Below are 16,787 nucleotides of genomic sequence, written 5' to 3'. Positions count from 1 at the left end.
ATCCGATGCCTAATTAAAAAGTTGAAACACATTAAGCGAATGAATAACAACTGTCGTATTCCGGACTTGAAACAGGCATTTTATTTCTATGTAGAAATGGTGGATTCTACTTCTTCGTCAAATTCATCGTTTACAAATTAAATTTAAAAATTATATCGCAGTTATTTTCACATTAAAAAAAATGAAGCATTTTATGGAAGTCCAGAAAAAATATAAGTTCTACTGCTGCATTGGGTTGTAGAATAATGATGTTCCCCCGTCGAGGTAAATATTGATTACTATTCCTGACGTCATATAATAAACTATTTCTTTCCTTGTCGTTATCATAACACCACACTAATTACATTTGACCAATGTTAAAAATAGGGAACGAACAAATGTCATGTTGAAGTGATAAAATAGTTCTCGTTAATTCTATTATTTATTATATAATAGCTGCAGTCTATTTAAAAAAACGTAACATCTACGGATTCGTTTTCTTGTTTTCACAAGAATTTTATCAACAAAACATGGTATGAAACGGCTACAAAAGCACCAATTTCCGGCAATGTTTTAGGTTTTACAAGGAATCAGATGATACAAGCTGTTTCTCTTTTTTTGATGTGTACTTTTCTACCATAGTTGTGGAATCATTGTAATCATTTCCTCTGGAAGAATAAAAATAAATTGAATGTTTATGCAACACTCCAAATTGATGGGAAGCTATAAATTATATTAGATCGGCGGGTCAGTTATGACACTACATTGAATTTGTAAAATATCCCAGCACATTACATTTACATTTTCGTAAAAGAACAAATGACCGAAATATTTCTGATGTTCATTTCAAACATTTTACAGGGTTAGCGCTATAGAACCAGGTTTAATCCACCATTTTCTACATTTGAAAATGCCTGTACCAAGTCAGGAATATGACAGTTCTTGTCCATTCGTTTTTGATGCGTTTTGTTTTTTGATTTTGCCATGTGATTATGGACTTTCCAAATTGATTTTCCTCTGAGTTCAGTATTTTTGTGATTTTGCTATTTACTAGGATTGTAGTACTGTGTTTGTAGATTTTCGATATTTGACTGTGTTAAATCTTCACACAGCGTACCATCATTCCTTAAATCTAGTATCTTTTTTTCTTTTTACTGTTGGTGCGTTAATTTTGTATGTTTGTTTCGTTTTTTATTCCATTTATTATTAATAAATGTGTCAAAACAGAATACAACAATAAAATTAAACTCATCTCTTTATCCGATAATATATATGAATCAAGTTATCAATATATATTATCAACTTATCGTACATTGTTGAAACGTCCAGAATTATCGTACGTAGCATACCTATACATTTGTGATAATGCATTTGTATAAATAAAATTGAGAATGGAAATGGGGAATGTATCAAAGAGACAACAACCCGACCATAGAAAAAACAACAGCAGAAGGTCACCAACAGGTCTTCAATGTAACGAGAAATTCCCGCACCGGGATGTATACTAGGTTCGATTGAGTTATCTCCCGTACATCAGAAAAATACTAACTGAAATATTAAATATAATTTATTCCTGGTTATCTTCTTTTAACACTGTTGGTGATCATGTATCGAGGCTATACCAAATAAAACATTCGATAAAGGAGAGACGTAAAACAAACACATTATAAACAACTCAACATAACAAACTAAAAATTGAGCAACACAAACGCAACAAAAAAAAAAGTGACGGAAAGGTGAGCAGATCCAGCTCCACATTTTGCACTCGTTTTGTTGCTTATGCACGGACACTAGCTAACATGACTTCGAAGAAGCAAAAAATCGTGATTGCTGATCTTTTCAAGTAATCAATTCAATGTTATTCAATGAAAAATATATCGAAGTTACAGCAAGGCCTGTTTTATTACTTAATTGGTACCTAGAAATGGACACAGATAATAGTGGGATAGAAGAAAGAAAAGGAGGTATTTGGAAAACGTCAATATTTAATAAAGACGATGACGCGGCCTTTTATGTGGTCATTTAACAATTGTTTTGATGTGTTCTGTAATCGACTTATTTTTTTAGAATTTTCAATATGACAAGAACAAATAAAAAGACTGTAGCGAATAAAGCAAGAATGTCAACAAAGAGAGGCATTTGATAATATTAGGAATCCTAAATGTACAAACACACATGTTTTTAATCAAACATTTCTCTGAAGGGCTGGAGTTTCTCGCTGCATGAAGACCTATTGGTGACCTTCTGCTGTTTTTTTCTAAAATGTAGAACATCATGCATTTAAATGTATCATGCAACTACGCAATTGTTATTTATTTGTAAAATATTTTACCTGCCAAATCTGTTGCCATCCTCTATCGTCTCTGGGAGTCTTTGATTCAAGGTCTCAGGTAATAAAAGACACATCAAACCAGCAAATACTGAAGCTGCCCCAAATATTACTAATGGTAAAGCTTTTCCAAACTTGCCATCAACTAATTCTCCCTATTTGAATATTTGTAGAAAATATCACTTAACCAAAAACAAAATAAATAAAAAATAAACAGTACTAACAAAAAAGAATTATGATGTTGCTAATAAAATGTAAGTATACATTCTGTTTACTTTAGAACAACTTTAAAACTTAACAAGTAATGAGAAAAAAATCCCAAAAGTCTTAGATATAACTCGAGACATAATTTGCATGGTTTACTGTTCTATTTAGGCCCTATTGGTTGCCTGGTCAAATATTCTATATGTTGGCGTTTTCACCTTCAGAGTCGATATTATTTTCTTTTTCAAAAGCACGTGTACTGCTTGCATATCTTTATCATTCGTTTTTACATGTTGCCAAAGTGTTTTAATACACACGACGGGTGATTCATGAACTATATATAGAAGGTCCCGTTTAACCTGACCGAGTCAGGAATATGTGAGTTGTTATCAATTCGTTTAAAATGTTTGGGCTTTTGATTTTGCTATTTAATTAGGGACTTTCCTTTTAGCATGTTTCCTCGGAGTTCAGAGTTTTTGTGATTTATCTTTTTCTAAATTTACTCTCCTATTAAAAGAAACACTAGATAAATGTACAGGGCCAATGCGCTGTCATACCGCAATTCCTTCTGTTATGTGTATATTCTTGTGTTCCTTCCAGTGCACCTGAGATCAACCCCAGTGTTTGGTGGGGGTCGGGTTGCTTTGTCTTTAGGTTTTATGCTGTGTCTTGTGTACATGTACTATTGGTTTTCTGTCTCTTTTTTTTAACCATGGCTTTGTCAGGTTATTTTCGATATACGAGTTTGAATGTTTCTTTGGTATCATTCGCCCCTCTTTTGCTTGATTCGGTTCCTTTTTTCAGTTGAGCATTTCTCAGTCATTTACAAGACAAAATATGATTAAAGTAAAACTGAAATGATAATAACAGAAAAAACGAACTTTGTTTTGAAATGATCAATCATGTTTGTTACTACGTTCATTTAACTAAGACTTACAGATTTTGCTACATATGGAGCTAACATTCCACCAATACGTGCTATACACGAACTGGCACCCATTCCAGCATTCCTTACAACTGTTGGGTACAACTCGGCTGAGAAGACATATATCACACAAAAAGCTCCACTTGCACCCAACTTTCCAATTATGGCCAATGCTAAGGTAAGTGGCTCTAGAGCTGTTGTCATAGTGAAAGATAAAGGTACATAGTTTTCAGTTTGAAATACAATGCGCCTGCGCAAACACATTATAATTATGCTTCATTTTGTTTTCTAAGATCCATAATTTAATAATGTTTTTCAATAATTCGTGACTATCTTTGCCTAGAATTTCAACAAAAAAAGGACATACAAAATATTGATAATTTGTGTACGAATATGATATACGTATAGCTAACAGATGGGCGAAAGGCATCAAACTCAAAGATAAAAAATAATCTGACAAAGCCATGGCTAAAACATAAAAATAAGACAAACAGACAAATAATAGTACAAAAGACCCAACATTCGATTCGAACATTTCTTCATAACAAAATTATAGGACCATATCAATGATAGTCCATACTAACACTGTAGAAAGTGCTGAATTCTAGGCTGGGTATACCATGTAAGGAACCCCCCAACAGCAGTGGCATCGACCCGGTGGATAAAATATGCACTTTTTAATATATAGACATCTTTACATACAAATAGATGTGTATCATTTATGTACAAAAATAAGATAAGTTAAAGCTGATTCGCGTTATTTAAAAAAAATTAAAAAAATTCACAATTAAGATTGCAATTAGAGCAAAATACGATTCAACTAATTTAGAAATTGAATATGCCATTGCCTCCCAGTAATCATCTTTCTATCGGCAAATATTGATAATACTATGTTTATTATTTTTTCTTTTGTCAAATATAGCATTTTACACAATTTCTTTTTTAATTGAATATGCATTTAATATTTTTTTTTAATCTAATCACAATATACGGACTTCCAAAGATCATTATTCAAGTGGTATTTGTAAACAAATCTATTTATTGTTTTAAATATGAATGAACATGCATATTGATAACATGAACCTATTGTACTTATATAAATCCTCGCATGAAATAAAAAGATAACCGAAACACTTACATTTCCCTCCAAATAAAACTGTAAAAATTGTCGATGCGCACGCAAATCCTCCTAACAGCATACACCCACAATGCAGTTTCTTTCTTCCTATCTTATCTACCAGGTATATACATATACTATATGCAGGAAATTCTATTAATGCTAGTAAGAAAAAGTTTAGATAAAAATCTCCTCCCATATTTCCAACATTCATAGTAACGCCATAATACATTAGACTAACAACTGCCCTGGAAAGAGAAAGAGAGAGAGAGAGAGTCATATTATATAGTATTTCATATGCAGGGTAGATGCACAAAAATGTACATTGTACTGTATTTTTTCATATTTAATCTTAAGTTTTCTAGGTTGTGTCTTCTGTACTATTATTTGTTTGTTTGTCTTTTAATTTTTACCCATAGCGTTGTCAGTTTATTTTCTATCTCTGAATTTGACTATCCCTCTGGTATATTTAGTCCCTCTTATCTTGTGGTTTTCTTTGAAATATTTTCCAAAGTGTTTAGTGGTTTTCCTACATAAATTTGTCTAAAGGTAGAACATCTCTGATTCAAGTATTGCATCCTCACCAATCTTGATTTTTTTCATTTCTCCCAAAGGTGTGGTACGTACTTGAGAGGTTACTTTTGCATTAATTGCGAGACAATTTTCACTATTTAACGACCCCAAAAGATCCTCTTGTGAAACGTTTTCTAGTATTGAAAATGTTAATTTTCACCAAATGAAATGATCTGGAAATTCAGTTCTTTGCATATATAGAATATTTGTTTTTTGAAACTGTAATCCACAATCTTATGTCCTTTAAACCAACACAAATACAATATTTAGTTAAGCTCGGTCAATTACATGTATTTAATATCGCAGCAAGTCATCATTGTTTTTGGGACAAGAACCGTAATGAAAGTGTTTTCACCTCACCATACATAACAAGGAAGAGAGTATTCAAGTTCTTTTAAATAATACTTACCAATTTAGAAAAATTATCATTGTTCTTACGAAGAGCACCTTTGATGAGAATAGATGCCATAAATTTCCATGTGGGTCGGGTTCATCCTGAATCTGTAGTAATTTTTCTGGAATATTTGCTTTATTTGTTAATGCCACTTTCTTTAAAATTGTTACTGCTTCTTCATGTCTACCCCTACTAAGCAGCCATCTTGGGGATTCTGGTATAATCCTTTGAATAGAAATTTGTAACATTAAAAATCTAAACAGGAGTTTTGCATAAGATGCACATGAAAGCCAGTTATTCTCTACGGTTACGGTGTAGATGATTATTATTAGGTTAATTCTAACAAATCTGATAATAATTTTATTAGCAACACGACGGGTATAACATGTGGAACAGGATCTGCTTTCGGAGCACCAGAGATCACCCAAGGTTTTTGGTGGGGTTCGCGATGCTTAGTAGTGTTCTATGTTGTGTCATGTGTACTATTATTTGTCGGTTTGTCTTTTACATTTTTGGCCATGGCGTTGTCAGTTTATTTTCGATCTATGAATTTGACTGTCCCTCTGGATCTTTCGTCGCTCTTTTATCTTATTAATAAGAACAATTTGGGTTTTCTGCGGCAAACTTATTCACGTGTATTTATTCATTATGTTTATGTAATATGTTCTACCTTGAACAATTATGATCAATTATTGTCAGAAAATGGCTAAAACATACACGAGAGACAAGGCATCTGATATGTTCCAAAAATGAGGTTTCCTCATATTGGCAAAGTAAAATATCAACTGAGAATAAGAAAATTAACTCTTGTGGTGAAGATTATAAAGCAAAGATATTTCAATATGTGACGTATACTTCCGGTTACGTTGGAACGAAAAGAATATACTAATTTATTAAAGCAAACCATTATTTCAAGAAGAACAGATAACAATAGGATCGAAAGAAATAGACAAGACATTATGATAATGAATATTTTATTTTCAAGAATTCACAGGTATATAGAATATTTGACAGATAGAAAGAACCTTTTTTTTTTTTTTTTAAATTAAATGCCCGCATTCGTTTGAAGTGTTTGAACTTTGGATTTTGAAGTTTGATAAGAGTCTTGAAAAAAAAGTTCTTCTACAATTACTACGCCCATTGACTACCAAACTCTAAAGTTCAAATTAAATACCCACACGACAGTGCCATGTGATGATTTTAATTGCACAGTATGATACATTATATCATGTCGACAAAATATAGGCAAGTAATTTATAATTACTTCTGAAATCAAAACATTTCATATAACATCAAATAAATTCACACAAGCAAGATAAAACATGTCAACTGAGAAACACGTCTAATCGAGTCGGCTCTGTCGTGCTGAATGGCTATATCCCATGAGGCGCGGGAAAAGAAATAACGGTCTATGGGAGACAACTAGAAGAAATTAATGTCAATCTAATTCAGTTCCTTCAAACGGTTGAAATTACATTTTCTGTTTTATTTACTTGGAGTTCGGTATTGTGTTACTTTACCGCTTACACCCTTCTCCTTGTCAAGAACTTATGAAAAATTCAACTGAATTCTACTGATATTAAAAAGTCAATGAAAAAAATATTACAAAAAGAAGTTTAATAATTTTATGTTAACTGTGCTACAATCAAAAGTTGAGACGGGTCTTTCTATTCAGTTTCAGATTTATAATAGTTCTTCCTGTAAAATTGTTTTTCTAACAAACAGATTTTTAAAATAAAAGCTTGATAAAATCTATAAAACTCCTTTTTTCCTTTAGAAGAAAGGCAGGTATTCATACTTGGCAATCATTCTTATCTCTTTAATTTATATACTTGTATGGACAAATGTAGTTTAACCTACCACCAATAACAAAGAAACAACACGCATGGAGCTGCAATGGCCAATCCAACATGTTGCCAATTTCTGAGAAAGTATCCCATTCCAGCAAGGTAAACAAGTCCTACTGCAAAGAACATGTGTATGACAATCCCAGCCCAGTTCCTCTTTGAAGGCCCTACCATCTCTAAACCTGTTGACAAACATAGAAGTATATGTTACAATCAACAATAATTATTGCCGTCTGCCATCACAATACATGATCATGATGTGACCGGGATTTTTTTGAACACACTAATTCATGTATTAAAAATAAGAAACATTTATTCTATGGTAACATTGATTCCAAGTCATCAAGTTAACATACTATTTACATCTAATATCTCAAAATAATTCTATACTTAACAGTTGCGAAACGATTTCTACTGTGTGTCTCATAATGTATCGAACGGTGCATTACATTTGCTTGCACTATCATTATATTTGGCGTAAAAATCATTACATTTGCGTGCGACTTTTTATTTCATTTGCGCCCATTCATTTTACAGATAAAAATTGAACGTGTTCTTCTGTGTTGTCAGAGAATATGTTTACGTACGTACGTCATATGATTTCGAATTATGCATTCTTTTTTCAATTAAATTGTGATACGTTTTACATTTAGGTTGCACTGTAATCGGACATATCTTAAATTATTATAATCATTGTAATAAATTTTCTGTGACTGTGTTTGTCTTCATTTTTTTCATAAATTATTTTTATTGATTTTATTCATTACCCACCAAGAACGCAACATATCATGAAAGCTCCATGGTTGGCAGCTCCAATGATGAACTCCAGTATAACGAATGTAATATAGCTAGACGACCAACACACTCCAAACGCAGAACCAATCAATATTATTATAGCTAAATACAGAGATTTCTTTCTTCCAAATCTGCAACGATAAAAAAGGGGATATAGCAATGTTAATATAAACTAGTTCGTCCAATATGTTAACACATTACATAATTTCTTAGTTGGAACTTTTGTTGAATGTTCACAAAGGTGACTGGTGGGTACAAGCTTTGCCAAAGTTGCTGCTGTGCGGAATGTATAAATAAGCAGTTCATCCGGTAAAATAAAGGGAATTTGAAATCGCCGAGTAGAGACAGTGTCACGCTCTCTGCACGTTAAAAACCCTTGACAAAACACTTTGAGGGTCCATTGTGACCAGTCAAACATATGAATACTCTAATTTTCCAGTGGTATACGACCTTCATCCTCTATTTCAGGACTAAACTTTTGTATGAATTGTAATTTGAATAATCTCGCCCTGATCATGGATCAAATATTTGCCACTAGATGTTAGGCAACCAATAATCAATCAATCAGATAATCAAGTAATTTCATAGTGCAAAACGCAGGTACGTCCAAATAAATGGGATTTGTATAAATTAGACTGTTGTTTCTTTTCACGCCTGGTGAATGAAATTGGAATCAGAACAGGACACTTGCTGTATAATGTGAATTATATAGGTTCGTGATTAAAAATACACACATTTGAGCAGACCAGGCATGTTTTAATTCTTTTTTGAAGTATCGTTCACTTTATAATAAAAGTTCTTACGTGTCTGCTAGAATTCCAAATAACAAATCTCCAACCAAAACACCAAAATAAAATATCATCTGAGCGTGTGACGTCAATAATGTATCTTGACATACTAAATGCATCTACAATTTAAAATGCAATATTATGTTTTTGGAACACAACCAAAGAACTCACGCAAAATTGATGGAGAATTAATAATGATAATAATTAGAACAGTGGCAGATCCAGGGGGAGGTTCAGAGGGTTTGACCCCCTTTTTTTGGACGATCAATGCATTTGAATGGGGATATTAGGTTGGAATCCCCGCTTTATCCTGGGTTGGGACTGTATGAATCCGCCTCTGATAAATAACAGTGAACACAGCTGAGGAAACAAAATACACTTCCAAAGGCAAATAAATATAAATTTAAGGATTGACTTCACTACGAAACTGATGAATTTAATACTATTATATAGTTTGAAAACTTTTTCTAGTCGTTGGTGATCGAATTTGAAAATGTTTGTTAAGCCGTCACAATTAAATAATGAAGTATACGTTTCTAATTTTTGTAACTTAATGTTATTTAATGTGGAGACCGATTTTCCAACAAACAGATCACAGTCTGTATTTCTTTCTTTTAACATATCATGTTCTTGGATTTGCAATACACTTTTGTTCCATGTTGATGGTTTTGCTGACGTAAAACATGTAAAACATTAAAATATTTATTTTGTTGATGAATTTTTGTGATTTGCTTGTAGGAAAAATTAAAAACTATTATTTTAGCAAAAAATAAAACAACTCCAAGGAAAATTCAAAACGGAAAGTCCTTTATCTTATGGCAAAATCCAAAGGTCAAACATATCAAACGAATATAAAACAAATGTTATATTCCTGACTTGGTATCGGCATTAAATTTCCCCAGTAACAAACGGTGTATCAAACCTGGTTTTATAGCTAGCTAAACATATGACTTGTATGACAGTCGCATATAATTTCAATATATTGACAATAATGTGTGAGCTAAACCAACAGCCATAATAGATAAAATTGTTTACAATTGGGATTTCTGTTTTGATTAAGGGACGACATCAAAAGTTCAATGTAGGATAAAACACTTAATTCATATAGTTTTTTTAATGACCCCCCTACCCCCCTCTTAACTTAACTTGGGAAAAATTGATTGACCCATATGGATATATGAAAAATCGATGTAGGATAAACAAAACTTGCAGCAAGTTTAACCCCCCACCCCCAAACTATTTGAATTAAGTTTTTTTATCATTCATTGATCTTTTGATGTCGTCCCTAAATGCAGCTGATTATCCCTTTCTACATCTTTTTATATTTTGATTTGTTTTGATTCGGTTGGTTGCTGTCTTATTAACATTGAGTCCAAATATACATATCATGTCTTTAATTTTTGAGTCAGCTTAAAGATAACTAAACCTAAAAGAGATGCCAAATATATCAATCTTTCATTTTCTTACCTCCGATGCAAAAGACTTTGTTATTACTGATTTATCGTATACCCATTCAGTACACGTGATTTTTGTTGCATTCTGCTTAGATGGACTTTCGCCAAAAGGGTAAACATAATAATGACATCGATCATAGTCTATGGTTTCATCGTCTGATTCCGGAATCGTAATGTTGACAAGATGTCGCTGATATTCACTTGTGATTTCGTACGTATCATTGTCCAGCTGAGGCAATTTGCATCTGTCAAAAAATGTATCAAAATATTAAAGATAAAAAATAATGAAAATTATTCATATTGATCATTTATGAATATATTCGCATGCATACCAATAATTGATGATTATTGTTAAGGGAGAAACCATTTAACTTGAAGGAGGGTCATGTTAATATTTTTTGTCTGTGTCCAAAATAAATTCGCGAAATTTTTTTTTTTCGATCAATCAAATATTTTTTTCAAAATCTAACACTAAAAGGTATGGTAAAAATATGCCAATTTGAACATTTTTTAGTTAAAATTAATGCTTGACCACAATATGTTTTCCCATCAAATTGGGAATTAGAATATTTTCTTATGAAAAAATACAATAACTCCCCTTTGAAATTAAATGGTCGTGGTGAAATAACATAACACATTTGTTACAGTGCTCCAATCTACTGTAAACCGGTTTATTTTCGCGGATACTTTAATTCGCGCTTAGCCCTCTGACTATCCCATTTCGCGGCGATTTAGTATCACGATTCTCAACCTTGATTGGTGCAGTGGAATTAGAAAAGATCCAAGTTTTACATATTCGCGACGATTTATATTTGCGACATTTTTCTACTTGCGAAAATAAATCGCATGCGAAAATTAGTTGGTTAACAGTATACTATTCACATTGTTGAAGGCCTGCGGTTGTCTATAATTGCTTATATCAACTACATTTGAACTTTGGTGCAGTCAATAATATACGACATCTCCTTACATATTGACCAAGTCTGTTATATTTTGGTAGTAAGTGATCCAAATAGACGGTGGGATGACCGTCTTTTTTTTTTATTGCCACACATTTTAAAGCGACCACGTGTCACGTTTTTAAAATTTAATAAATGCCTATGTATCTATTTATTTAGACACTCATTACTCAACTTTGACACAGTAACCTGAACAATTTAAACAAATATCTATATCTTTAATTTTGAAGGGGAGATATTCAAATATCAGAATAGTCAACAATTTCAAAATAGATACAGTGATTACAAAGAATCTTCAACATAAAAGAGCGGGACTATTATGGTTTTCAAGATTAATGTTATCTAACAATAAGAATTGCGACTCATTTATTTACAATGTACTAAGAATTTTAGTATATTCTTAATGTAGAGTGAATAATTGCGTATTTGAATAATTATTTGATACGTTTATCTAAACGGCAATTAAAATTGAAAATATGTAAAAAACAAAACAACAAAAAAACAACAAAAAAAAACCGACCCGAAGAAAGACCAGACAACAGACGACGACCACAAATGACCATTGCGTCTTCAACGCAGCGAGAGAATATCGCACCCGAAGGGTATCATCAACTGGCATATGTTCGAAAATTATTATAAATACTTGAAATTCCTTTGATGATTCCCATTTTTATGGTTAATTTTTAAATGAAACGCATGTACCAACTTCTAGTAAGAGTTTAGCTATAGATATCGATCACGCAATTCTAACAGGGGCAGATCCAGAACATCGACTTCGGAGGTTGGGTAGGGGTGGATCATAAAACAATAACTTAGGTATTTGTTTAGATATGTTACAGTGAATTTTTATAATCATTGAATATGTAGAATCCCTAAAATGTTATCGTTACTAAGAGCAATTTTCTGTAACCACCAAGCGTTTTGTTGGGTCCATTTGGTTTACTATTAGCCCCATAATTCAATAATAAATCCTGGTGGCCATCTTGAACAGAAAATTAGCAACAAAGTAGCAACACTTCATTAGCACCTCATAAGAAATATTCATGACATGTTTAGTTTCATTCCAAGCAGTGTTTCTCTAAAAGAAGACATTTGTATGTATTTCCCATAGGGTCCTTTGTTAAACTAAGCCCCCGCTGGAGCGATCTCTTGGATGATGGATCAGCTAAAAAATAAACAACACTTGGTCAGCACCTCATAAGGAACATCCATGCTATCTTTTTTTTCATTCCATTTAGTGGTTCCTTAAAAGAAGACATTTGTATGTATTTCCCGCAGGGTCCAATGTTAAACTAAGTCTTCCGCTGGCGGCCATCTTGGACAATGGATCGGCTACAAAGTAACAACACATGGTCAGCACCTTATAAGGAACATTTATGCTATATTTGGTTCCTTTCCATTCAGTTGTTCTCTAGAAGAAGTTCAAATGTAAACATTTAACGACGACGGACGACGACGACGACGACGGACGCCAAGTGATGAGAATAGCTCACTTGGCCTTTTGGTACTTGAGAGCTAAAAAAAAAAGGAGAACATACACAAAAGTAATAATTGTGACCTAAACATTTTATATTTTCGAGAAGAGCAGAAATTGGAGAAAGTTGGACAAATGTTATAAGACAGAAAATCACAATTTCGTTTTGAAAATTATTATTAGTATTTGATTATTATTTGATTGAGAATCATTACTTTCATATAAAAATGAAGATAAGGTATGCTTGCAAATAAGACATGTTGAACTCTCGAATACATACAAAATGACGTAGAAGTTACATTGTAGCAACTATTGGTCATAATACGGCCTTTAAAAATGAGCAAAACCAATACTACAAAACAAGCTCAATTTGAAAAATATTAAACAATTCAAAAGGTAAACGAACGATCTGATTATGTACAACCGAGTTGAAGTCATCATTGTGACAATGAGACGAAGAACACCATAAATGCAATATACTAAATTTGTGTCAGCGATAGTTACCCAATATAAATTCTTTTCAGTTTAGTTTAAACATATTTTATTTGCTGAATTTAAGCAAAATGGATTAGACACAAGTAAATCATACTTATGAAGTCTTCTCAATAATACAATATAAATTTACAATAATAGTATAATATATTGGACATGCATATAAAACAAACAGTTTATACAATATAATACTAGCTTTCATGGGTAAACAAAGAGGTGAGAAAGTAAAAAGAGAAAAAGAAAGTTTGAAAAATCGTATAATTCTGTGAAGATGACTTGTGAATTGACGACAACGATGACGTTCTGCGTCAGTAATAATAACGCTCTATGAAGGCAAAAAAAATCTGTTTGACCTTTTTATGAAATTTTGAACGTGTTTGAAAATTTGAATATTTTGTTCGTTCGAAAGTTCCAAGTGTCCGCAAATTAATAGTTTTGTATCTAAGAAAATATTTAAATTCTATTAGTTTAAACAATTATACACGAAAAATCCAAAATTAAACTCGTAAGTACATTTGTGATTCAGTATACATTTCAATTGACCAATATTTGCCAGAATAAACCGATATTTACTGCTGGTCTGTTCAATACTAGTAACAGCAGGCTTTTTGCCAACTTTGACGAAAAACAACAATCATTTATACGTCAGTTGATATCAGTGAATGTTCATAGCTACATACAATGAAAGCAAACACACTTATTTAGCTTCACATGGTGAAGAATAAAACAAGTCCCCCTACCCTGAACTTTAATATTGGAAAATCTTGTTTGATATATTATAAATGATATCAAATATCATAAATTACAACTGTTCATCAAAATATTGCTTGTTCAATAATAAATCTATGATTGTAAATAAAATAAAATAATTTTGAAACATATTAATTATATGTATAAACGTGTGTGTGGTTTTAGTAAAATGCATTTTTCCAAAAAATTTAATATACGTTCGTTGCCATCTAAGACGTCGCTGCAAAATCGCATATTTCGAATTATCCGAGTCATACACATTCCAATACCAAGCCAGGAATATGACAGTTGTCGGTCATTCGTTTGATGTGTTTGAGCTTTTGATTTTGCCATTTGATGAGGGACTTTCCGTTTTGAATTTTCCTCGAAGTTCAGTATTTTTGTGATTTTTATTCGATGAAAAATTGGTAAGATGAAAATATGAAAGATTACGAACTGCAAATTTAATTTTTGAAACATGCAATCTTGGAAAACAATGTCTTAAATCTGAAAGATAAATCCATTCTAAAGAGAAACATTAATCATACTGATTTTACTTACTAGCTGTGAATATTTTTTTTCGATTTTAATTTGTTTGTTTATATTTGTATAATTACACGGTGGGTGGGCAGATTGTTTGAGTTTAGACAGGGGGCTTGTTTAAGTTGCAATTGAAATGTGCACGCCGCTACTATATGATACAATATTGTAAATATACATTTTTTACAGAAATATCAGGGTAATTATCATAGAAAGACATTCATCATTTCATTAAGTACATACAATACGTATTATTTATGATTACATGTAAAATAGAGCCAACATTTTTTGTAATGATAATTGTTTGCAGCATGAAGCATTCGTCAAAAACCCACATAACTCATAGAAAATATGTATTTTTTTTTACATCAGAAAATATGCATCATTCAGTGACATTAATAGGACAATGACCTCAAACAATGAATCTGTACATAGTGATCATCAGAAAATATGCATCGCTGCACTCGGTGACATTTATATAATAGAGGCACCCCGAACCTCAAACCATAGATCTGCGCCAAGTGGTCATCAGAAAATATGCATCCGGCTGCACTCGGGACAATATAAAAAGCATAGATACACCCGAACCTGAAACAATGGATCACCGCCAAGTGGTAATCAGTTGAAAATACTACGAATTGTCAGAGTCAAGTTATATTAATGATTCCACCCCGCTTACCCTACGTTTATTTCAAATAACTTAGGGAACAATCGTTTAACTTCCAGGGGGAGGGGTGAGTGGGTTATGTATTTTTTTTCTTAAATAATATTCTGATCCCCAATTTTATGAAAAAAAATAATAATTCTGTTCAAGCAGATGACATTTTTTTTAAAAATTCTGAATGCTAATTCCACACATACCTTATGTTGTTAAATTCTGAATGCTAATTCCACACATACCTTATGTTGTTCAATTTTGGGAAAAACATTTAATGATTGATTGCATGGAAAAACTAAATTAATTTATTCGCTAAAAAAAACTTCCGATTAAGAAAAAACAAAATACCCCCCCCCCCCTTTTTGAAGTTAAATAATGGTTGCTCCCTTACCTGTGCTCGGGTGTCTTCATAACAAAAACTAAATTCATCATAAAAGATCCGACAAGAATTGCAGGCATGCAAAGTAAAACATATAAACGTTTTTGGTAAAAACCAAATTCTCCAAGTTTCATCAAAATATCATCGAATTTCATGTTGCCAAATTTGATGTTATAAAATTTGACAGAAATTAACGAATCAATGATCGTCAAATTTTGAAAAGTGCAGACACTTCGAACGTGTTGCTTTTCGGACGGATTTTACACTGTGCGAATAGTACTTGCAACCTTAGTACATGTACATGTGTAAAGACGGTTTAAGAAGATACTGATCATGATTAAATGTTTGACCCAGTTTTAAACTAACGTGAGAGTAGAAAAAAAAGATAACTGATATAATCGAAACTTCTTCTTATACATTGAAGAAGTGTTATCAAACTAAAACAGCTGGTTAAAATTTCCTAAATGATTTTGTTCTTCTGTATTTACAAACAATTGTCAATATTAAGTTACTCTTCGTTTGTATTAAGTCACAATAATCTAGAAATAATGCAACGAGGGTTATACACAAAGTATATATTTTCTATCAGATGTAGTAACACACAACTTTTACTGGGTATAAAATTATCGTTACCTTTACTTCTCCGGTCCTACGGTAAACCCATTATAATGAGGCAGTGGCGGATCCAGAACTTATCATTAGGGGTGGGAGGGCTTCTGACTGACCTAAAAAAAGGGGGGCACTTCAGTCATGCTTCAGTGATTCCCTAAACCAAATGTTCCCCACGAAAGCCCCCGCCCCCCTGATCCGCCAAGTGAGGGTACACGTTCGGATGATAGGGATGTATAATTATACAGTAATGACCGTATGATGAATTGTGAAGAGAATTTGCCACGCACCCCCTCTTACACATCATTTTTTCCCTCCGGTCCCCAAAGCTTCCTCCACAAATAAAAAAAAACAGAGACAGCTACACTGTAAATGACCAATGGTGCGAAAAATGCGTTAAATACCAATACTCACTCAATCAATCAGTCTTTTTTTTAATTTAATGTTTGGAATGCAACGTGTTGATTACATTGCATACGTTCTATGCATGTTAACAGTGTCGTTCGGGTTATTGAGAACTAAGACCGGTAATTGAAAATAAA

The 16,787-nt window shown here is 32.4% G+C and overlaps 1 protein-coding gene across 1 annotated transcript; it reads right to left on the bottom strand.

Moving 5' to 3' along the window:
- Nucleotides 1-503: 503 nt before the first annotated feature.
- Nucleotides 504-15,944, bottom strand: LOC134686208 (organic cation transporter protein-like). Its single transcript, XM_063545886.1, has 10 exons — nucleotides 15,649-15,944; nucleotides 10,419-10,650; nucleotides 8,967-9,070; nucleotides 8,140-8,294; nucleotides 7,382-7,550; nucleotides 5,537-5,746; nucleotides 4,576-4,802; nucleotides 3,450-3,631; nucleotides 2,312-2,463; nucleotides 504-647 (listed from the first exon to the last, which is right to left on the bottom strand). Exons 1-10 carry the CDS (start codon nucleotides 15,789-15,791, stop codon nucleotides 560-562), a joined length of 1,662 nt encoding a protein of 553 aa, XP_063401956.1. The 5' UTR covers nucleotides 15,792-15,944; the 3' UTR covers nucleotides 504-559.
- Between the last annotated feature and the right edge of the window lie 843 nt (nucleotides 15,945-16,787).

This window comes from Mytilus trossulus, chromosome 10 (genome assembly GCF_036588685.1).
Source record: "Mytilus trossulus isolate FHL-02 chromosome 10, PNRI_Mtr1.1.1.hap1, whole genome shotgun sequence".
NCBI lineage: Eukaryota > Metazoa > Mollusca > Bivalvia > Mytilida > Mytilidae > Mytilus > Mytilus trossulus.
Note: the sequence above shows the minus strand (reverse complement) of the source record. Positions and strands in the feature narration are given on the sequence as shown.